The sequence below is a fragment of the Passer domesticus genome, chromosome 4 (assembly GCF_036417665.1).
Source record: "Passer domesticus isolate bPasDom1 chromosome 4, bPasDom1.hap1, whole genome shotgun sequence".
Taxonomy (NCBI): Eukaryota; Metazoa; Chordata; class Aves; order Passeriformes; family Passeridae; genus Passer; species Passer domesticus.
The window spans coordinates 25801117-25823888 of record NC_087477.1 but is presented as its reverse complement, the minus strand read 5'-3'; the positions used below and the strand labels follow the sequence as shown (position 1 = coordinate 25823888).

Below are 22772 nucleotides of genomic sequence, written 5' to 3'. Positions count from 1 at the left end.
TTAATTTTTTATGAAATAAGTATACAAAAACAATTGCTAATAATAATGATGAAAGAGGAAATGCCAACTGTAAATGCTTCTCTTTTAATTTCTGTTATTATACAAAATTTCTGATAGTGTTGTGCTAAGAAGCCTTAGCTGTGGAGCCAGGATCCTATTACACAGCTACCAGCTGGCATGTTCTACAAAAAGAGCAAGAAAAGAATAAGGTGGTCTCTTTTGTGCCTGTGTGTCTGTACATAAAGACGTGAGTCAACAGATGGGCACTGACAGCTCGAGGAGAATCCCAAAACCTGTCAGACCATGCTGGTGTAGGATGTGCAGGGATGTTGGCACACAAATTGTGTGGGTTGTAGCCACCTTTATCCCTGGCTGCTGCAGTGGAGGACATTTGCAGGAGGGGTTTGAAGTTGTTGGATGAATTGGCTTTGTGAATGTAAACTCCCCCTGCTCACAGCACGGCTGCAGGAGGTTCCCCAGGTGGATGCTGCTGATCCCAGGCTTTCTGATAAGATGGTGTAAAGCACAAATTGTGGTTGTGATTTCCACACACTGCTGTACTCGTAGCAGATCTTCCACCGGGTCTGTGCCATCAGAGGGTGGCATTTCACAGATCCCATTTAGATAAGGGCTTCTATCTAAAGAGCAGATCAGGTTGTAACTATGACAACCTCGCAGCCACAGCTGCACTTCCAGGGCAGGGATTCTCGCCTGCAGTTTTTCAATAATGTATAAATGGAATGTTAGGTGTTAATTCAGATCCTTTTTCTGTAAGGTGCTGATTTTGACCAGTCGTAGCTAATGCCAAATGCAGTGAAAATCATCCTGGAAGTTTGAAAATATGCCTTTTGCTTTTGTATATACCTCCTGTTTTCTAGTGGTGTTCTGATACACACTGGAGTCCATAGGCACTGGCACAGTACAAAATAGCAGCAACTTGGTCTTACAGCAATTTCATATGGTTTATAATTCATCAATAAGTAATAATTCCATCTTTTTTTTGAAAAAAAAAAAAAGATTAAATTGTGTTGCTTTTTTTCCACTCATCTTCCCCCCATCTGGAGAAATGGAGATTTTTATTGCTTAAAGGGATGAAAGACAAACAAGAGCTCCTTTCTGTGAAAGTATTTGCTGAAAACAGTAATCCTTTTTTACTTTGTGTATGACCCACCCTGTTAAATGTCATGGGACTTTAGATGACTGCTGCAGAATTTTGCAAAATACTTTAAAAAATTGTAATACAAAAGCTCAAAATCAGTGCCCAATAAATTCTACAGGATTTTACACTATCTGTAATGGACTATGGCATTTTGGCTCTGTTGAATCCTATTAAATTTTTGTATTAGGGTATCAATCTTCACACATATACATGTATGATTTTATCTTCAAAGCCTACCAGTTGAACAAAGCTAAGTGGAAGGCTGAAGGCAAATTTTGCATGTTGCCTTAAAGGAGTGACAGAGTTGTGCCAGGTCACAAAGAAGAAATTGCAGCTGGATGCTGGGATTCATGCACCCAGGGAGCTGGGTTGTGGTAGTCAGGGAAACAGCAGGCACAAACACTGTTGGGAAACAAAAACCAAACCCAGGTCTGCTCTGTGAATTTTCTGTCAGCACCCTCCACGGGCCCCAGCATGTTGTTAGGGTGGTGTATTTACAGAAAATGCAACAAATTTTCTAATTATTTGCTCTCGTGTTTTTTCTTGCTCAGATCCACAGGAAAGGAGTTTGCCCTGAAGATCATAGACAAGGCCAAGTGCTGTGGGAAGGTAGTGTACAACCACTGCATGTGCACAGAGCAGCACTAGCAGCTGCTCATTAGGCATAAATGGTGGGTGTGGTTGGGTTTTCTGACTATTTTCAGAGTATCTCTTTCACAAGATGATAATGTATCCAAGAACCAAATAATAAAAGCAGTGAGTGTAGTCTACTACATAATAGACAAAAACCAAATTGTTGCCTATTTTATTGGGCTGACAAAAAAAAAGTGCTAATATGCACCCAAAATTTATTGGACTATTGTGATGTGTAAAATATGAGAGAGGAAATTTGCAGCTATATGTTTATTTATGCAATTCCCATCCCATTCTGTCTCTTCTTTTTCTCTCTGGATGGCTCAACATGCTCCTTTTATAAGCAGAACATGGATTTGAAAAAAAAATTCACAACCTTTTATTTCTGTTTATGTGCTGTCACCTTCCTGTTTTAACAACGATGTCTTCTGTTCTGAAAACTTTCTTTTAATTCAAACTTTAAACAGAAAAATCCAAAATTTTCTCTTCAGGAGAATGGTATCTCATATAATGCAAGCAAATATCTGAGAGCGTCAGACCTCTTCTTTCCCTTCATACTTCTTGAGTACAGATATTTTTAAGAAGGAAGAAAAACTGCCTTCCCTCTTTCTGTGATAAGGAGGAGAGGTCCTTAAACAGAAACAATTTATCTGTGCAGATTTTAAACCATGTTTTAGATGCTAGGAGATGAGGCTTTCATTTTACCTCATATTCTCCAGGTTTATTTAGAAAATTTAGAAAGGAATCACAAAAATGTGCAGCCACAAGAAAAAGTGCTAGGATTGCCTTTCTGAGATTAAAATGTTGCAATTTCTTTAGCTGAGGAAAGGGTGACCCACTGCGTTCCACTGCAAACAAAATTTTTGGATGATGTGTACAGCTTGCAACTTTAGATGGTTTTTATTACTTGTCTGAGTCAGCTGCTTAGGTATCATAAATTGGAATGGTCTGGAGATAGATAACCTATTTTACACAGTAGAGTTTAGAGGAATTTTGTATTTATCATTCTCCTTGCTTTAAAACATCTATAAAAAGAGAACTCAACCCTGTGGATGCACAGTTTCCCATTTTGAAAGGACCTGTATCTGTATAGCTAGAGACTGTTGGAAGATGTTTATACCTCTTAGGGCATTGGCAGAACCATCCTGGAAGAATTCCAACAAAGGAAATAATTAAATTTTGCTACAGCTTATTCCTTCCTCACTCAGTTCCACAGCCCTGCCTTAATAATACCCATGCAGCCCAAATTTGGATGATTTAAGTGTTGCTGACTGTTCCTTGATCTTGGATGTTCAGAAATTTGAATCCAATTGACTGTTTTCTACAAGTGGCTTAAATGTTCATTACACAATAATGTCTTTGTAAATAAATCATATTAATGTAGACTGAAACATATTGCACTATCCAGGAGAACACCATAACAGGTTTTGGAATTATTATTTTTTTACATGGAAGAACATGGCAAACAGTGGGGTGGTTGAAAACAACTAGCTACATATTAGTCAGCATTTTTTGAGGGCAGATTTTTAAACAGTAACTCAACAACATTGTGGAGCCTTTAAAAAAAAATTGTTTATTTTAAGTATTAATTATACCTGAGCAGTTCAGTCAAGAAAGCACAGATAAAGCCATTGTGCCTTAGTTGTAATTAATGGGTGTAATAAATTTAATATGTCCCCTGTTCTTTAGGTTGAGAAAGCTGTAATAACATTTTAGTTTTCGCTTGGACTCTTAGTTTTGAATTTCCAGGCTTCCATCCCTGAGGCTTAGTATGCTGTGGCTGTTCACGTCTGTCTGGTGATGAGATTCAGCGTTGTGTTTAACAGAATTGCTTCCTGTTTGTCTGTTTTGTTTTCTCTCCAGAGCACTTTGCTTGGAGCAGGCATATGTTTGTTCAGAGTGACAATTGCTGCTCTTTCAAAGTGAATTTCAAAGGTGTGGTGTTTAACCCCTGTTTAACCCACTGCTCTCCCACCAAACGAGATGCACCCAGGCATGTGGTTTCCGAGCTATGCAGCCACAGAAAGCTTTGCCAAAAGCACAATGCATCCGTAAATAACCCCAGAAAAAGAAGGTGCAGTGGTGTGAGATCTCAGGCACTGCCTAAGCACAGTGGATCACATCTCCTCCTGGTGCTCTGCTCACAAATGCATGAAGTGCATGCTCCTTATCAGTGCATTTAACATGGATAAGTTCCCAATCCAGTGACATGATTTGTTCCCTGCCAGGGTGGAAGGATACTCCTGTCTGATGCAAGAATTGATTCTTTTTCTGCAAGCATTCTCTTCTTTTGCAGGGAACCTAATTACCATATCCATATTCCAACATTTATAAAGGAAAACTAAAATCATTCTTCACACGGAAGGGACACGTACTTTTTTTTTTGCTCTCCAGTGTTAAAATGTTCTAGAAAACAAGGCATTTGAAACTAATTTGTTCTCAAAAGCCATTACTTCCTCAGAAGCACAGGGAAAGGGAAATTGAACTCACTCTGTGTACTGTTAAGCTGTTGGAGTCACAACAATTTAACTGAGCTACTACACATTTTGTAGATTGTAAATCTGAGCAGACATATAAAATGAACCAAAATCCATAACCAAAGCACTTAGAATGGTTTTTTTCTTGAATACACTCCATGGCTTTTTAAAAAAAATGAAGTCCTTGGATGCAAATCCTAGGTAATCTGTCCTTGAGTAACCTCTGCTAAATGAGAGGTGAAGGCTGGAGAGGATCAAGCAACTTGTTAATTGTTGATGAGGGGTGACAGGTTCCAATGATCCAGCTGGGGGGCAGAAAGGTTCTGAACTTAATTTCACCTCATAATACCCACATAAGAACATAACTTGCACTTCCTGAATTGCTGTCATGTTCTGGGATCTTTTTAGGAGATGCCCCATTTGTTATTTGTGTGAAATATTTTTTAAATTAAATGTGGTCAGTGATGAAATACAAGTTAAGATCCAGCAACTGAAAGTAATTGTCTGCTATATAAATTAATCAACAAAAAGGGTGCTCACTGATCGAGTGAGTGGCTGATCAAAGGAAAAGTGAATTGGCAAATTAATGTTTCAGACGAACTCCCATCCTCTTCTGAACAGGAACACCTGATTGAGAATGAAGTGTCTATTCTGCGCCGGGTGAAGCACCCAAACATCATCATGCTCATAGAGGAGATGGACACCCCCACAGAGCTCTACCTGGTGATGGAGCTGGTCAAGGTAAGGCTCAGGAGCCTTTATTTGTCTTCTTTGAATGTGCTGGTGTGAAATCCGAGCAGTATCTAAGAACTCTAAGATCTTGGGAGACATAAGCAAATAAGGTTTCAGCGGCAACCTGCATTTTTAAATCATAAAAATACAGCTGTCACGCAATTATATGAATGGGATTTCTCTCTCTTCAGAGTTGTAATTTGACTATTAACACAGATTTGAGGTAATTTTGAAATGTGCACAGTCTAGAGAGAAGTGGATAGTGGGTTTTATATCATGCCTACAATATGCAGGTGATAGTGATACGGATTTAGTAACAGATTTTACTATTCTCATTATCTAATAAATTGATTTAAAGAAATGAACTCTCTGTAATGAATTTATCTTAATAGATAGGACAAATAGATTTAACTCATGTGATTTTCATCCTGGAAAACCACAACTCAGAAGATCTCACCCATTTTGCTTATATCAAACAGCTCACCAGAGAACAGATGCTGCTTTCATACATGTACAGAGAAAACACAAATATCCTTTTTGCTGTCACCTTGTGAGACAAACACACGAGTAGCATCAGGTTCTAGTCATGCATTCTCTTGTCTGAGTTCTGTGCATGGACAGCAGCACTGCACATCAGCTTGATGGGCATGTCAGCTGCAAACAGCATACAGCAAAAGCAGTATGCAGTAGGAGCACTGCTCATTTTTTGAGGAACACTTTCTATTTCTGACTGAGACACTGTTGCTTTCAGGAGTCCCATCTAGAATGGTTGCCAGACTGGGAAACCTCTAAAGGAAGTGTGTAGCTGTTGAATACATAATTTCTGAAGCCCACTCATCTTTCCTCTGTTCCAGAAGTTATTTTTATACCCTAGAGGCTTTTTGGGGTTTCAAGACAGTATTTTTTTTATGTTTTAATTCACCACCATCTTGGCCTGTATTTATTGAATTGCTGCTTCTCTTTGGTGAGCATCGAAGTGCTTGGAATGCCACCCACAGCTCAGACAGATCACTCCTACAGATGTATCCAGGGAAACCATCATGGGGATAGCCACGTGAAATTTGTTGTAATGGCTGAAAATTACCCATCAGGAACTCACTCACACATTGCTGTGTGTTCCCAGAGGAATAGGGCAACCATAAACAGAGCTTAGCACATTCAGAAATCACCTGGAGGTTCTGCACTTTGATATATCTCAGTCAGTGGATTAATTTATGCTGGAATATGTTTATCTTTTTTTTTTTCCTCTTGGAAAAAATACCTATTTGGTATTTCTTGCAATATCTGCAGAAATTTGAATTTGCTGAATATTTTTTTAGTTAGTTTAATTTTTTTATTATTATTGGGCTAATTTATTTTAGGCTTTACTCAAAATCAGGGCTTTTTTTCAACATGTTGAAGGTATTCTACTGATAAGATGAAGAAAACTGATGCTGTATGCCTGTACCTGTAGGTAATATAAATGAGTGATCAAAGGTAGGAAAATGAATAGAAAAAAAATCTGTGATTTACCAAAGCTCAAACACCAGAAGCCTGGAGTACAGTTAAGAATTTAGTGTCGATGACCAAAGTCCCAGTCTAGTATCTTGGTGAAAAAATCATCTTTCTGCAAAACTTTTTTTTTTTTTCTGTTTAACAGGAATTTGAGCATGTCTTTTGGGAAGAAAGATTTTACATGTTTAGGGTTTGGTTTTTTTAACCAAATACCATCTTAATTATTTTTTAAACAATGATCTTTTTCCTTTCCATTACATAGGGAGGAGACCTCTTTGATGCCATCACTTCATCTACAAAATACACAGAGAGAGATGGGAGTGCCATGGTCTACAATTTAGCCAGTGCTCTCAAATACCTGCATGGTCTCAACATTGTGCACAGAGACATCAAACCAGAAAATCTTCTGGTACGTCCCACTGATTTTCCAGTATTTTCTCTTACTTTGTTCTCATTAATGCAAATGCTTGTGTGGAAATGTCAAGGAGCAGAGCAGAGAACAGCAGGCATATTAATTTAGAATAAGTATGTATGAAGTAAATCTTTTGCCATGAGATAGCAATCACTGTATTGCAGGAGAGCTGTGCTCAAACCTGTCCTTAGACCTATCTTTATTTACAGTTTGATTGGCTGCCTTTTGGATAAGCAGGAATATTGTCTCACAAAACAATGAATTTTAAAGCTATGCCAATGAATTATTTATCAGTTTGCAAGTGGGAGAAAGGTGGGCTGAGAGCCATTTCTTCAACAATCCTATGGTTACCATCTGAAGCCAGTGGTTTTTTTCCTTTCACTGTCATTGTAGGATCATCTTCCTGATGGTTTACCAGAATTCTGGCTGGGAATTAACCCTTCACATATGTTTATTCTTTTCCTAGGCAAGTGGCTACTTTTGTTTTCAGCAGAGACATAAAATAACCATGTTGACAAGAATTACCATGAAGTCTGCTTTGGGAACTGCTTATTCCCCAGTCCACAGAGGGCATCATTCCCATTCTGTGCACAGAATGGGATCAGTGTGTGCTGTCTCACTTATCCATCCACAGAGGTTACACTTGTTCATTACATACTGGATATTAAGTGGCACGCACTGCACAAACAGGGCCATAATCTCCCCTGCTTGAGACATTTCTTAAAAGTCTTTTGTGGTGTTTGTCAGTCCTGTTTAATGAGTTCCAACCAAGAGAAGGAGTCACAGCTTATCCCAGACTGGATTTTGAACTATAACAAGGACAGGGCTACAAGCTGAAAATATTCCTAATTAATAGCCAATTCTTTCCCCAGTAATTCCACTGACAGCGTTTAGCAATTTAAATAAACCCTCAAATAAATTAGATTGTTTAGCAAAAAGAATCATGGGGGGAGGCTTCTCCTGGAAAATGTAGTCACAGCAACATGGCACTTGAGAGAGAAAATGAAGGTGGAAGTCTCACGTACTGTTAGTGTATTTCCAAACACAGACAGTCCAAAGAAATTTTAAGCTCTCATTAGAGATTGAAACAGTTATAAATAGGCACAAATGCTCTTTCTGCCTAGAAAGCCTAAAGAGATTACTCAACAGATGCAAATCTTGCTCACTGTGATTGACAGCAGCAGAATGTTGAGATAGCATCCTGGTGTTGAATGTAAATGCAAATAATTCCCATCAACTGCTACCTGTAATTGCACATACTTAGTTTTTTTGCACAGGGTCATCCAGCCTGTCTGGATGGGAATTACATTCCCTTTGCTAGTCATGCATTTAAAAAATGCAAACCCGAAGAGTAATAGCTGGTATGCAGGTGTTATGTAAAGGAGAACAAGTGTTTCCATTACTGGTATGAATTACACAGGGGAATGAAGAAAGGTATTGCAGTGCTCAGTTGTTTGAGGAAGGCAAATAAATTCAGTCATTCTGGAGATTATGGGGTGCTGTGTTCTAGAAACTAGATGCCTTTGAAATCATGTTAATATGAACATTTTACTTTAAGAGTGAAACTGAGATGAATTTATTAGGGGGATGTTTCCTTTGTATTGGTCTGGTTTGATTTATTCCTGCCATCACTGTTGTATAGCACTTTTCTTTCTATCGAAATTCAGCTTCTTTCATCAATAAAATGACTCAGTGCTAGATTGTTTATGGGTCTTTTGGTAAGGTGCAGCTGGGTCTGCACAGGAACCTAAACTGAATTTGCCCAGAGCACAGGGAGGACATTTGCTGATGAAATTGCCCAATATGCCGACTAGATTTATGCTAAGATAACAAGATGTTAAACAAATCTGATTGTGGCTGCCAGTGCCAGTTTAAACTGTAGGTCCCAGTCAAATAAAAGTAGAGGATTTTACTGAATATATTTAAAACTTCTCAACATTCAAGGACTAAGTTCTCTTTTCCACCTCTAGTTGCTCGAGGCTGTGTCATGGTCTGACCTACATAGTTGGCAGACAGCTCCATTGAACATTTGCTTCAGCTGCAATTGATGGGAATATAATTTTTTCTCTTCTTGTCCTACAGGGCTGTGCAAATTACCTCTTTTTCCCATCTTCTTGGTGTGGTGATGAGATTTCCCAAAGAAATTAGTGGATATAAAAATGCAGATGTCCTGCTCCTCATTCTGTGTTAATCTCTCTGATTCTAGGTGTGTGAATATTCAGATGGAACCAAGTCTTTGAAGCTTGGAGACTTTGGACTGGCGACGGTGGTCGAAGGCCCTTTGTACACTGTCTGTGGGACACCCACCTATGTGGCTCCAGAAATCATTGCAGAGACAGGGTGAGCATTGCTGCCTGCAGCACAGGCCTGGTAGCCACTCTTTTTTGGCAGGTTGTAAGATCTAAATGCTCCAACAGGTTGGCCCTCCATTGCTTTGTAACCAAACCCCAAAAGGGCACCATTCCCAGTTCCTCCAAGAGGCCAGTGTCCCTGCTCTGCCTGCTCCCAGAATTTGCCTTTGCCTCCTCTCCCACCTTCCCAGGACCAGCTCTGGTGCAGTGGAGTCCATGGGTTTGTGCTCCCTGCCTCACTGTACCACCCATGGCAGCTGCTTGGGGAAGAACAGACAGGCAAAACACAGTTGCTTGCATTAGAAATGGAATCATTTATACTGGAAGAGGCTGCAGAGGTCACCTAGTCTAAACCTGTTCTCAGGACAGTTCTAATCAGATTGTGTTGATTCAAGTGACCCTTTTGGGTCTTACATCCTGTTTGACAACAATTGAACAACCCCATTATTCTGTATTTAACAGGTCATTGCATAAAAATTTTGTAAAATGGTAAATTTTCACCAGTGGCAGATTTTCACAAGTCCTTTCTCCTTTTAGACCTATGAGACCTCCATTCCATGCTCTGGCTGACTCTTGCCATAGCTGTGACCACTCTGAATTTCCTGATGGAGGGAGGTTTTGTTTGTGCTGTTTCACTCCTTGTTCAGTGCATTTGTTGCATTGAGAAACATTTCACAGCTGCAGTCAGCTCCGGTGTCAGAGGGCACCTCGCCTGCCTGCTTGAGGGTTTGACAAACTGAATCTACTGAATAGGAGAAAAGGCCTCTTTTTGACCTCTGCTGTTTTAATTTCTGTGCTTTAAGAGAAAAGTGCAGCTCTTCTTGCCCGCGTTACTCACTGGAGAGGCTGGAGAATTGGTGTGTCTTGTTGCTTAGCAACACATGATAACCTTTGAGAGAGTTACTTCATGTGGGGACTGAGAAAGCACATCCTTGTCTTTAACCATTAGTGGCTCTGGATTGGGAAAAACCAGGATACTGACTTGGATTTCAGTATATTCAGAAGACCCTGGAGAGCCTTGAGGTAGAGGAAAAAAATCATAGAATCATGGTTTCTTAAAGATTGTAAAGGTGTGAAGAAAAATATGCTCAGGCACAAAATGCATCGCCTCATCAGCAGCAAGTAACTCAGCACAGATTCTCATGTAATCCTGTCAGCATCATTTCTTTTTGATTGGAATGACTCTTTTGTTATTTTTGTTGTTAATTCAGCACAAGTAACACAGACTTGTTTTCTCAGGTATGGCTTAAAGGTGGATATTTGGGCTGCAGGTGTGATCACTTACATCCTGTTATGTGGATTTCCACCTTTTCGCAGGTGAGTGTCAGAGGCAAAAGCAGTCAAGTCCTTTCAGAGCAAGCCTGACCCTTCTCCCTGAAGGAGGCATCCTTGGGAGAGGAAGAAAGGTGGATCAGACTGATGAGTTTTCCTCACGGATTCGTTCATTTCTTTGAGTGGTTTTCACTCGTCCCTCATTTTAGGGCTTGGGATCAATTTTTAAAATATATTTTCCTACGGGGGCGGGTGTTTTAGTGCTGCGTGGGGGGTGTGGGGGCAGAGCGGCGTTTCCTTTTGTCCCCACGCGGATCCAGCTCCGCCATCCACGGACTCGCGCTGCCCTCTGCCGTCGGCGCCGGGAGCGGGCACCGTCAGCCGGGAGAGGGGGAATGTGCTTATCCCGAATTTTTAACCTCGTTCCTCCGTTTGGGAAGTGCCAAACGAGCCGTGGGGCTTGCAAAAACCATTTTTCTTACTCAGATAATGCAGAGCCTGTTTTTTTCATTTTTACAGCAAAATACTTAACAAAATAGTTAGGTTTTAACTAAAACACCTCACTGAACAAAAATATCTTGCAAATAATAAAAATATTATTGATGGAAAAAATATTAGTTCAGGTATTTGGGTTTCTCCTGTTGTTATTTCACATGTAAAGCTGAAAATGTGTTTTGAAAGATACATTGTGCAAGAAACTGTATTCTTTGATTAGAGTTTTGAGGGAGGGCACAAAGAATGTCCATATCATGCTGGTAGATCCAGGTCATAAGTGAGATTAATAAATGTGTGTTAACTATGCAGCCCCTCTTCCAGTGGAAAAGTTACCTCAATGTATTGGCTCAGAAAAGCTATCACTGTATAAACTTGTAAATTATGCATTTCTAGTAGTTATTAACATAATGTCTGTTCCATCCCCAAATCAAGTTAAAATTCCCATGACAAATTGGCTTTTTCTCTCATAATTTTTTTTTTCTTACTGCTGTTTTACAGTGAAAACAACCTTCAGGAAGACCTCTTTGATCAGATACTTGTGGGGAAGCTGGAATTTCCCTCTCCCTACTGGGATAACATCACTGATTCAGCAAAGGTACTGATATTTTTTCTCACCTGTAAGGCTGCTGTGCCTTTTCAGTGGTTCAGCTGAACAATGCCTGGTGAATGTTTCAGGCTGCCTCAGCAAGGGTAGCAAAAATGCCAGCTGCAGTCAGGGAATGTCACACGCTGCCCAGTTCACTTCATGATGCACTTCACAGCAGGTTCAGTGCTTCAGCTGTACAATTAATGTGTCCCTGAATTTTTCCCTCTTGTCACTCCTTAAAAAAAGAAAAATTATTGCTCTGTAGCTTGCTTGCAGTAGGCATTTCTTCCTATTTTTACTTGAGGCATTTATTAGAACTTTTCAAGAGGTGCAGCCATGCCTAATTGCCACTGCCAGCAGTTCTTCTGTGATCATGGCAGTTTTGGTTAAATTAATTGTGTCTCTAGGACAAAGATTCAAGTTGTAAGCCCCACTTCTCAGGTTAATTCACTAAAGTGCTCTGAGTAATATCTGAGGACTCACTAACAAGTGGAGGCGGTTTTTTATCTGGCCAGTGAGAAGCTGAATTTTTTTCTGCATTTTTTCTGCATTTCTCAATGGGTGTTTATCCATTTACCAACATTTCCCAAGTCCCAGTCATCTCACACATTTCCAGACAGGCATTCTGAATAAATAAGTTTCTCAGTCTTGGTATTCAAGGTGATGTCTCACTTCAAACTTCCACGGACTAAAGAACTTGGCTGGTTGGGAAAGCTCTCAGTTAGGTGTGTTGTTATCATCTGCTTGAAGAAACCATTTCCCAAAACTGAAGCAATGGACAGTGCCCTTGAAATAATCTTTAAATAACCTTGATAAGAATATGAAGACTGATAATTTGGAGGCTGTAAAAGGTTTTTTGAGGGAGGGACTTGGTTCAATGTTTTTTATTCTTCTGCAGCAACACAGAAGAGAACATTTTCAAATAATTTCATCAGTTTCTTGACTTTCAGGTGCAGATTCCTGTCTCTCATTTGTGTTTTTCTTTATGCAATGTTACTGAGTGCATATGCACTGCCCAAAGAGGATCTCCTCTCTCCCATGTTTGTTTTTGTTCTGGTCATGTGCATGAATATATAGAGAACAAAGTGGAACATTAGAGCTGATCTTTTTAACATTTCTTTTTCATTTGTTTTCAATAGACTCAGTGAAACATGGGTACAGTGAAGAAGTTGATCTCAAACAGACTCTTAATCCTAAAGGGCAAATTTAAGTTCCACATAAGTCACACTGGTATCACTGCTTCTGGTATCTGCTGGGGTTGGTTTTTTTCCATCTAGGTATCAAGAAGATTGCACTGAGAAGACCTTGGTGCAACATTATTTTCAGTTTTCATATCCTCCCCCCCTCCCTTCAAACTCCTCTTTTTTTCTTTTTCCATGAAGGAGTTAATCAGCCTGATGCTACATGTGAATTCTGAAGCCCGCTACACAGCAGCACAGATCCTAAGCCATCCCTGGGTGTCAGTGAGTAAATCACATTGCACTTGTCTCTAATTTGACATTAAACCTGTACCTCTAACCATTAACCTGTAGTGTTCAGAAGCAGCAGTACAATTTGCAAATATAACACCTGATTTACCACAGACACTAAGCTGATGCCTGCCAGGTCCTTCATCTTCTCAGGCAGCAGCAAAGGGGGACACCAAAGTGCATTGCTTATTGATTTAAAATCAATTAATTATTAATAAGTACTAGGCTTACATGGAGACAGTCAATGCTTATTTTCAGACATGTTCTAAAAGAGGGACTGAATGTGATCTGTGGAGTTCCCTGACACAAGAGAATAGAACTATTAACAAGTGCATCAATGGATAACAGCTCCTCTCAAGCATATTTATAATACTTGATAACACCTCCAGACGTAGGACATGATGGGCCATTTAAAGTGGTGATTTGAAAGAAATCCAAGAGAAAAATATGCTTTTCATTTTTAAGATTATTTTAAGCATGTTATTTTTAACCTGCTTGAATCCAGCCTGCAAACTTAGGACAAATCAATGCACTGGAAGTGGCACATGTCATTTTAAGAAACAGAAGTTCTTTCATAAAACAGCGAGTGATTGCTCAGTTCCTTTCCTCTGGAATTGTCTCTCATGTAGCAGAGTGTGTTCACTTTTGGACTGCCTGTCTGAATATTTACTATTCATTAAAAAGCAGAAAGTACCTGATGATAGAAAACTTTTTTGTTTTTTCCTAACTTGAATATTCTGTTCTTTCTTATGCAGGATGATGCTTCCCAGGAGAATAATATGCAAGCTGAAGTAACAGGTAAACTGAAGCAGCACTTTAATAACACCCTACCCAAGCAAAATAACACATCTGCTGGGGTTTCTGTCATCATGGTAAGAGAAATGAACATTTTTATACATTGTTAGTATACTCTGCATATTTTCCTGACAGTGCTCTATGAGCACGTGTGGTGCAAGAATAGCAAACCCAAAACTAGGAGAGTCTCTAATTCTAGTCTTTATTAATGAATAATGTGGATTGTCTCATCATTGCTTGAGAGCAACCAAGTCTATCACAGTGTGCTGCCCAAGAGTTAAAAATGAGCTTTCAAACAGAAACATGTGAACACTAAGGAGGTGTATGTTAGAATGAAGTTTATTAACAATTTTTTTCATTATAAAAACCAAGAATTTTTTAATCATACTGCCGACCTAGTTAACTAGGGTCTACCTCTGTGCCTGACCAAGTATTGCTTCATCTTGAGCACAGTGTTGTTCAATACTACCTGTGCCAGGAAACCAGGCTCCATTCCAGAAACTTCCTTTCTGTCCCTGTCTGATGCAAGGATGGACACTGCACACAAAATGTATCTTCAGTAACTCAAAGAAAGTGAAACCATCCATGGCAATGTAACAGGGACTTCCACCCTCACCCTCCTATTAGTATTAATTACTTTCAAAGGCCAGACCACTTATGTTAACAAGAATTATTGTTTTAATCATCTGAGAACCAGTAAATTTAAATAAAATGTTTCTGCCTACCTCTCTGTCTTTGCAAATACATTTATGTGAGTTAAAAAGGCAAACAATTTAAGTGTAGGAAAAGTGATAACATAAAAATAAGTCAGGAAATGGATTTCAGGTTCATGCTCTTGTCTACATTTCATTTGACAGTTTGACTTGACAGTTTGAGAGGGACTTCAGAGCTTCATTCTTTATACTGTTGAGACTATGGATAAGCCTGAAGCTGAAAACTGGTATAAAATGCACTATATGTAATAAGAGCAATTTTAATTCTAACTCTCAGCCCCTCTCCAACTTGCATGCCACTTAAGCCTGTCTCAGATCTCTGACACAGCATAGCTTTGGCTTCCTACTGGTGTGAGTTTTTTCTGTTAGCTACTGACACTCCTTCAGCCAGGAAAGTTCACCTCATTTTACGTTTTCCTGCTTTGTTTCCTTCTAACAGGAATGGAAGGATGTAAATGCAAAATTATTAATTGCTGAATGCAGCTCCCAGTTAATGCTGAAAAGAAAAGTAAAATCTTGTTCAAAACACTGTGATCTAATGAGGGTTAAGCCCCCAATTTGTTATTCTTGCCCTGGTTTACCTTGAGCATTGAAATTTAGTTACCTTTGTGTTCAGAAGTTCTTCACTTGCTCCAGCACTCATTGCTTACCAACATTCAGCTTCAGACAAGCACACTTTGTAACTCTGGTGTATTGCAGTGCATTGCTCTCTCAGTCCACCTGCACATTCACTGGAGCCCCTTTAGCATCACCTCATTCCAACACTGTCACCTGGCCCATGCAGATAATACCATCCTGTGGCAGATAAGTAAAACTGCACATCCCCAGTTCAGTGTCCTTGCACAGGAGGCTCCTGCTGCCCCCAAAAGCATGTTGCTCTTAATTCATTACTGATTTTTTTCTTTTTTTTGGTCAATTAAGAAATGTTCTGTAAATCTAAATTTGTTGCAATTGTGTTAGTTCTGCTTAAAGTAAGTCTAGTTTCTGTCCCTTGCTTTCTTCCTTTTTTCCTCCTTTCCCAATGCCTGCATTGCTTTCCTCTGAGTAGGTCCAAGGCAATGGTACGTACTAACGGCGATGCTTTGTTCTGCTGCACAAAAAATACATGGTCTCCATTTGTGACAAGAAAGGAGAAATAACTAAGCCAGTCTGAAGTGGAAAAAGCTGTACAGCCACACCAAACCAGCAAAGGAATACCTTTTAAGCACTTAGGAAAAAATAGTTCTGTCTTGAGTGAGGCATATCTGAAATAGGCTAAGCAAACACCAAAACAACAATTTTTTACTTCCTCAGACATGTCTTGGTTTATTCTCCTGGCAGTCATTTTGTGCATGTCTATATCTCACTGTATCTAAAAACATCTAGAAAAAGATGAGAAAAGTGAAGAATTGACACTTCTTTTAGAGCCAGACACGTGATATTCAGTCCTAGATAAATAAAAAAAGTTCTTGAGTAGCAAAAGTAAAATTAAAAAAGAAAACCCTAAACTGATTACATGGAACTGTATTGCTGCTATGAGGACAGCACAGGAGAAAATCACTGTCAGCATGAACTGAAAGCATGTCCTTCCCCTTTTAAATAACATTACCTGCCACTGAAATAGCAGAAACCCCTATTTACAAATTTTTCCAATAAGAAAAAAGGCAATGCAATGGTGTCTTGATAATGATAAAAATCCTTTAATCATAGATCACTAATCTGAAACGTTCAGACCCAATTCAGCTGCTCCTTTCCTTGCATGCTCCCTTTGTAGTGTTGATTGTCACTAGCAGAAACTCAGTTGTGGACTATGGAATTTTCTCCTTGTACCTCTCTATGCATGGAGGCTAGTGATGTAACTTGAGTTAAAAAAACCCCAACAAAACAACAACAAAAAAAGGAGGGTAAGTACCTTGGATCTGCTGTCCTTGATGACTTTGATATAATAAACACATCTGGAAAAAAATTAACCATGCTAAATTTGACTTGTGTCAGAAAATTATTTCAGTATTAAATACCTCAGTGAGTAGTGTATTAGTCAAACCCAACTAAAACCACATAAATTTTCATATTAGTAAAGCAAGTCCAATCAAAAGAATAAATCTTTGAGGAAAAGGCAGAGCACCTGACTTTTAGAATTAGCACATACCCTTGAGGTCATGGAAATTGTTGTCTTCAGCAGATGCATCACATACTCCAGATAATCGAATAATTCTCAGTTTTCATTCCAACCTCTTGCTCCCTTCTCCTGTAAGCTCATTTTAAAGTACAGAATTCAGAAATTATGCCTTTTTGCATCCATGCGAGGTTATTTTCCTACTCTCACCACTAAGCAGAAAAGCAGGCCCTTTTCTTGAAAAAAGAAGAAAGTGTTTAGGTTTCCACCTGTCGCCTTCCCCAGGGGTTCCCCTTCTGTACCTTGTGGTTTGTTACAGGAATTGTAGCACTGAGTTCTCAGCAAGCATCACCTGCTTCCTTGTGTCTGCAAAAACACAGGTACAGAAATTTTGCTAATAGTTACTATGACGAGTTCCTTCTCTATCACAACCACTCGTACCATCTTTTTTTCCACATCAGACTTGCAAGACAAAAATTTTAAACCTGCAACATCATGGCAAGCATACATCTGGAAGATAAGTTTTCCTTACCTTTCCTAAAGTCAGCATCACAAAAAATATACAATTCATTATATAAAAGATTTCTAATGTTATTTCTCCTTTTTTATCCTGGCTGTATTGCATGCAGTTTATGTCTTGTAGATTGTTTTAACCCTTAAGACAGGGCTGTATTTAAGTGTTGTTTCATGTTTTGCCTTGGGTTTGTTTTGTTTGTTTGTTTGTAGAACACAGCTCTAGATAAAGAGAGTCAGATTTTCTGCAGCAAGCGCTGTCAGGACTCTGGTAGAGCTGGAATGGAGAAAATTTCTGCAATTGCTGCTGCAGCTGCTGATCCTCGTGTGGCTGGGTCCGAGCCCCTCCTCCCTGCTGCTCCTGAGCCACTCCGGTCCCCCACGCTGCCTCCTCCTGGCCTTGCTGGGGATCAGCCTGGTGCTTAGGACTGGGGAAAACAAATCCACCCGAAGCTCCACACTCTGGCCAGTTTTCTTCATTTCCCATGGCTGTTTTCAGTTTGTGTGCACCTCTCATGGCGAGCCCCAGCCAGGTCTGATCCTCTCTCTCACAGGGGGTGAACATCTTGGGAACAGCAGTAGGGGAAAGACTCCGGCAATGTTAGATGGTTTTTTAAGTTCTCTGTGTCAGTAATTAACTCCATTTCACACAGCCTTGGGCTCTAAATAGACTAACTTATGGTGTAGCTAACCATATTTTTATATGAGCAGTGAGGTGGGGAACAGTTACCTGGCCTCACGTCCACCAGCAGGCCCTGTTCTGTTCTTCTGATGGGAATTTTCAGAAAAGTGGGAGAGGCAAACAAGGGAAGAAAACTTATATTTGCCTTCTATTCCAATGCCTCTATTTTTAGCCAAGTTTCTACTAAACTTGAAGAGGCAAATTTTCACGAAGAATTTTTTAGTGGACTAACTGTAAAATATCATGAGACAAACATGAGATTGAGAGGGAAGGATGGTTGTTTTCCATCAAGTTTGTTATCTGACTTGCAGGCAGGGTAGTGTTTAGATAATATGAATTTAAATAAAGTAATTTGGGATGTAAACATGAGCAGTGGACGTTTATTTGTTATGAAGACTGGAGTGAAGGAAGCCTTTTTGCTTTAGCCATTTTCTATCCTAACCACAAGTGTCCCACCCACACCTTTCTCCAGGGTCAGACTACCTGTTAGATAAAAAAATTAATTAAAATTACTTTGGGCCTGTGAAGGGAAAGCCTGCTGCATGTTATCCAAGCTATGATGAGCTGAGCATCTCCTCATTCTAGGACAAGCTGATAGAGGAGCTGCCATCAGTAGCCATCAGAGGTTTGTCAGTGCTATCCCCCTATTCACCTGGCACAGGCACTGGAAACCAAATCACAGGATTGGGAAGCAGCTCTCCTTAATCTGCAGTCACAAAATAGACAAGGTTTTCTCTTTACCATAATGCTTAGTTCAATAGAATATGTATTCAGCTTAATCCTTTTCCTTTGCTCGTTCTTATGAATTGGTCATAGTTCATTTTTTCTCTTAGCTATACTTTCTACTAGAATTGTAAAAGAAAGACCTGCAATAAACTTTCTTCATTAAAAAAACAGAACACAAAAAGTCATTCCTTTCTTTGAGAGCTCAGTTATTTTATCAGTGACACTTGTCTTATTCCCCCTGGAGAGACTGAACAATTAGATGCCTACCAAATCAATTTAATAGAATTAATTTGAGGGATTCCCATAAAGTTCATTGTTTTAAAGTTCATTGCTTCCTATTAAAGCCATGATTAAACATGGTTGCTTTACCTTTTGAAGAGCATTTAAAGATCAGAAAGTGCCAAGTGATAGCTTAAGGCCATGGCAGCTGAAAGATGTGCAACATCTTGGCAAGAAAATGGTATTAAAGTTAGGAAAACAAAGCATGTCTTAAACTATGATAAAAAGGTTGGGCTACAACCAATCCTTGCTAATTAACTTCATTGTGGGTTCCCTGGAGTAAGTTCAATGTACTTGAAGAGTATGGCAATAGCCTTTCTGTAAAATAATTTGGGTTTTGGTACAGTGCAAAAAGATGAAGCTGTCACTCCAACCTTAATAAGAGAAACTTCTGATTCAAGATTCTGGTGAGAGTCTGTAGCTGGCTGCCTGTGTGGTTGGTGATTTCTGCAACAAGTCTGAGACTCAGCCAAAGAAAGGATGTGGAATTTCAGGTGGAGCGGGCTAACCAGCCCCCACAGCGAAGTCAGGGAGCCTCCAAAAGAGCAGAGCAGAGATCAGCAGAGAGGGAGCAACAAGCAAATAATGAATGCTGGGTTAAGTTCTGTTTTTCCTAAGAGGATGGATTCAGCTATGAAGAAAAAAACTGCCATGGATTGGTAAGGATTTCCAACAAGTATTTGTGTTGCACAAATAATTATGTATCTATAATAGAAGGGATCATCATTTGCCTGGTCAACAGCTGCCAGTTCTAAACTACTACTACCTTGGAAGAAGAAAGTAAAGAGAAATACCCTGAATTCACATCCCTAATGTGAATGACTCATCACATCTAAACAGTCTTAGACAAGTATTTTGATTCCCAGAGCAGAGGCAGGTTCCAAAATGCCTATTTAAAAATAGTGATGACAGCTGGAAAAAATAATCATATGGCCAACAATCAGATAAAAACAGGATAGCTAGGAAAGCCCCCAACTCTTTGTGTAACCTTAGCAAAATTATAGCACTACTCCATGCCTTAAAATACTTCCACATAAGTTCAGTCTGCATAGGTGCAGGAGATATCACACTTTAACATAAAAATAAAATAAAGATGCATTGGTTAACACCAAAACACTTAATGAAGGTCCCTAAGTATCACATTTGGTTTCTTACCTGCTGCACTTTCATTTAGTCCTTCTCTTGTAGAACCACCAGTTGCTGCTGGAAGAAGGTAAAAATAGTTCTGGTTCACAAATTTTTTTCCTGTTATAAAGGGAAAGAAACTATCACAGAAATTTACAACAAGTTACACAATTTTTAGAAAGAACTGTTACAAACACTCATAGTGACAGCTCTACTGCTACCATGCCTACATTTAAAAAAATAATTATTAAAAATAATCTTTTTTAATATCCTAATCTTTCTAGGTCCTTTGAAAGTGAATGGTTGTTCACAAAAGCCCAATGAGCCATTCCTGCAGTTTTAGATTTAAAGTCCCAGGACTGAATCCTCTCCTGCCATAAATCAGCCCAACACTACATCCACTGATTGATTCCCATCAATATTTACCCATACAGACAATCACCCCCTCTGGAACAAAAAAAAAAAAAAAAAAAAAAAAAAAAAAAAAAAAATTAAAATAATTCTCAAAATACATTCATGAAGATGCTGTTTTGTGGCATTAGTTTCATCAAGTATTGACTCATTCTTAGTGGCTAATTGTCAAGAATATTTACACAGGTCAGTAAATCCCCATTTAACCCTGGTTTTCAAATCTTTCTTCCTCCCAGTAGTCACTGGTCTAATTATTATAGCTAATTAACTTATAGTGATTCCTTCACTTTTACATAAATGTATGTATTTATCTATCAATCATCTTCAGTTTTATCAGTTTTTAAATGGGAAACTATATTTTGCATTTACTCATTCTTTCTTTCAAGCTACACCCAAACAGCAATTGGAAAGCAGCAGAAATGCACAAAACTAGCAACCAACCAAAAATGCTCACTAAGTAAAACTGATGGTTTTAAGATGCCAAAAAAGACAAGCAAATCAAACCCTCCTACTTGCAGTCAGCAAGTCTAAAGCACAGAAGTAGGTATTAAATTGAGCTTCTCTGTCAGGGAATTCACTCTAGCAGGAATTTTGTTTTCTTTTTAAACTAAATTAGCATTACAAAAATAAAGATAAAAAAAATACCAGGGCAGGGAGTGGTAGCTGCAAGCAGCTGTGCAACTAGGCACACTAGGAAGCTGTTGCTTCTGTTCTTGATTTTATTTTTTTATTTCAAAGAGAATTTGAATTTTAAGTGCCTTTGTTTCCTTAGGAAACAGGAAGCCAAGTGTGTGAACTGTGCAAGGTGCAGGTTTCAAAGTACCTAAAACTGTTCCTTCCTCCCCAAAATAAGAGGTGAGATAATTGCCAATTAACAGGAAATGTTGCAGTCTAGAGCATTTAAATGCTGAATATTTATAAACACTGCTTGAATGACACTACATGTTTTGTTTCAAATGGTCAGATTTTTGTTTTTGCAGCTACAGAGGCTTGAAAAAAGCACCCCTTGCACACAGGATAAGCAAGGCAAAAAGCAAAATGGGAGAGCCAGGTAAAGTAATTTCTGTTACTGGACATTGCTATTACTGATAGCACCAAAGTCTCCACACAACCAGACTGAGCTGTGCCTACAAAATTTTGCAGCTCAGAGCTCACACAGCAGCAAGAAAAATACTAGAATAGCTTGAAGAAAAAAATAAAAGAATCAGTTACCACTTCTCAACTGTTGTCCATTTAGCAAACAGCAAGTACCACATTTTGGAAACCCTTTTATCTGTTCCCACACAATGCAACATCATTTCCAAAGCACACACAACAATCCAGGGGCAAAGTTGCCTGCAATTTTAGATTTTACTAAATGCACACATCTCTTTGGTTTCAAGACTACACTTTCCACTATTATCTCAACGAATTTACAAAAAAAAAAATTGTATTTCCTACAATATGTAAATAGTTGTGAAATTTATTACATTCCTTTTCTAACAATATGCTTCTCGATAATAAGTCTCAACTGAATGTACACTATTTACACACACAAGTCAGAATTTATTCTTTCAAACTCTGTATGTTTTAATCTTTTTTTACCTCATGACAATGGTTGTATTTGAATCGAGGAGCTTTAGGTTAAACATACTTGAATGTCAGTACATATAAGCAAAATCTAAAACCATTTCTTTTTTTTTTTGTCCAGAGCTTTTGAAGAGCAGCTTTAAATTGTGATGTATCATTAACTGCATTAGTTTACTGAAGATCTCAGGTTGGTTCTGCATAAAAGTGAACTATTTTGGATTTCATGTAACGATGTATCATATGGTAAATCCATGCAAGTGACTGGTTTCAAGTGTTACACAAACATCCTAGCCCTGTATGAGAGAGGTCTCACTGGTTTAGAGCAGCACTCTCAGAATGGCCCATCTCTGGTTCTATTTAATGAGGATTAACCCAGTGTCTCAAAAACAATATAGTGATCTGTTATTCTCCTTGAATTACTTCTGGGAGAAAGAAAAAGAAGTATACCACAAGCACACTGAAATCTCTATGAATATGAAATTTAGGACAAAGTGAAAAAACTACAATCTACATAGTCACCTTACCCAGGCCATTCTTACTCTATACAACTAACAACATTCATGTCCTGACTAAAGCTGCAAAAAAATTCACTTCCCATTACCTTGGTATCAGATCAGCTCTTTGGGATGTTTACCAGGAACAAAGTGAAGGACTAGCAAGAGGATGTCAGGGCAAGAAACAATAACAGATACATACACAGCTTGCCTTCAGGTGTAGAGACAGACAGCACAAAACAGCCAGGAGCTACAGAAATATTCTGCAGTCTGAGCATTCATTTACTTCT

The 22772-nt window shown here is 38.9% G+C and overlaps 2 protein-coding genes across 7 annotated transcripts in view; one reads left to right on the top strand and one right to left on the bottom strand.

The window, feature by feature from the left end:
• Positions 1–18242, top strand: part of DCLK2 (doublecortin like kinase 2) — a 79109-nt gene extending 60867 nt beyond the window's left edge. For 2 of the 6 annotated variants that reach the window (XR_010360799.1, XR_010360798.1), the window contains 10 exons: positions 1711–1768; positions 4891–5010; positions 6758–6904; positions 9114–9247; positions 10498–10575; positions 11524–11620; positions 12994–13074; positions 13836–13952; positions 14733–14815; positions 17410–17548. Coding sequence is in view for 4 of the 6 variants with exons in the window: in XM_064416682.1 (XP_064272752.1) it covers positions 1711–1768; positions 4891–5010; positions 6758–6904; positions 9114–9247; positions 10498–10575; positions 11524–11620; positions 12994–13074; positions 13836–13952; positions 17410–17622 (1045 nt within the window). In the remaining 2 variants the exon portion in view is untranslated. Of the gene's footprint in view, positions 1–1710; positions 1769–4890; positions 5011–6757; positions 6905–9113; positions 9248–10497; positions 10576–11523; positions 11621–12993; positions 13075–13835; positions 13953–14732; positions 14816–15569; positions 15650–17409 lie in introns of those variants that run through there. The other 4 variants (XM_064416682.1, XM_064416680.1, XM_064416684.1 and 1 more) reach the window with 3 other exon arrangements.
• LRBA (LPS responsive beige-like anchor protein) overlaps positions 16712–22772 on the bottom strand; it is a 373617-nt gene continuing 367556 nt past the window's right edge. The window contains exons 59-60 of the mRNA XM_064416675.1: positions 20039–20086; positions 16712–17049 (exon numbers count right to left, since the gene is read on the bottom strand). The gene's annotated coding sequence lies outside the window, so the exon portion shown is untranslated. The remainder of the gene's footprint in view (positions 17050–20038; positions 20087–22772) is intronic.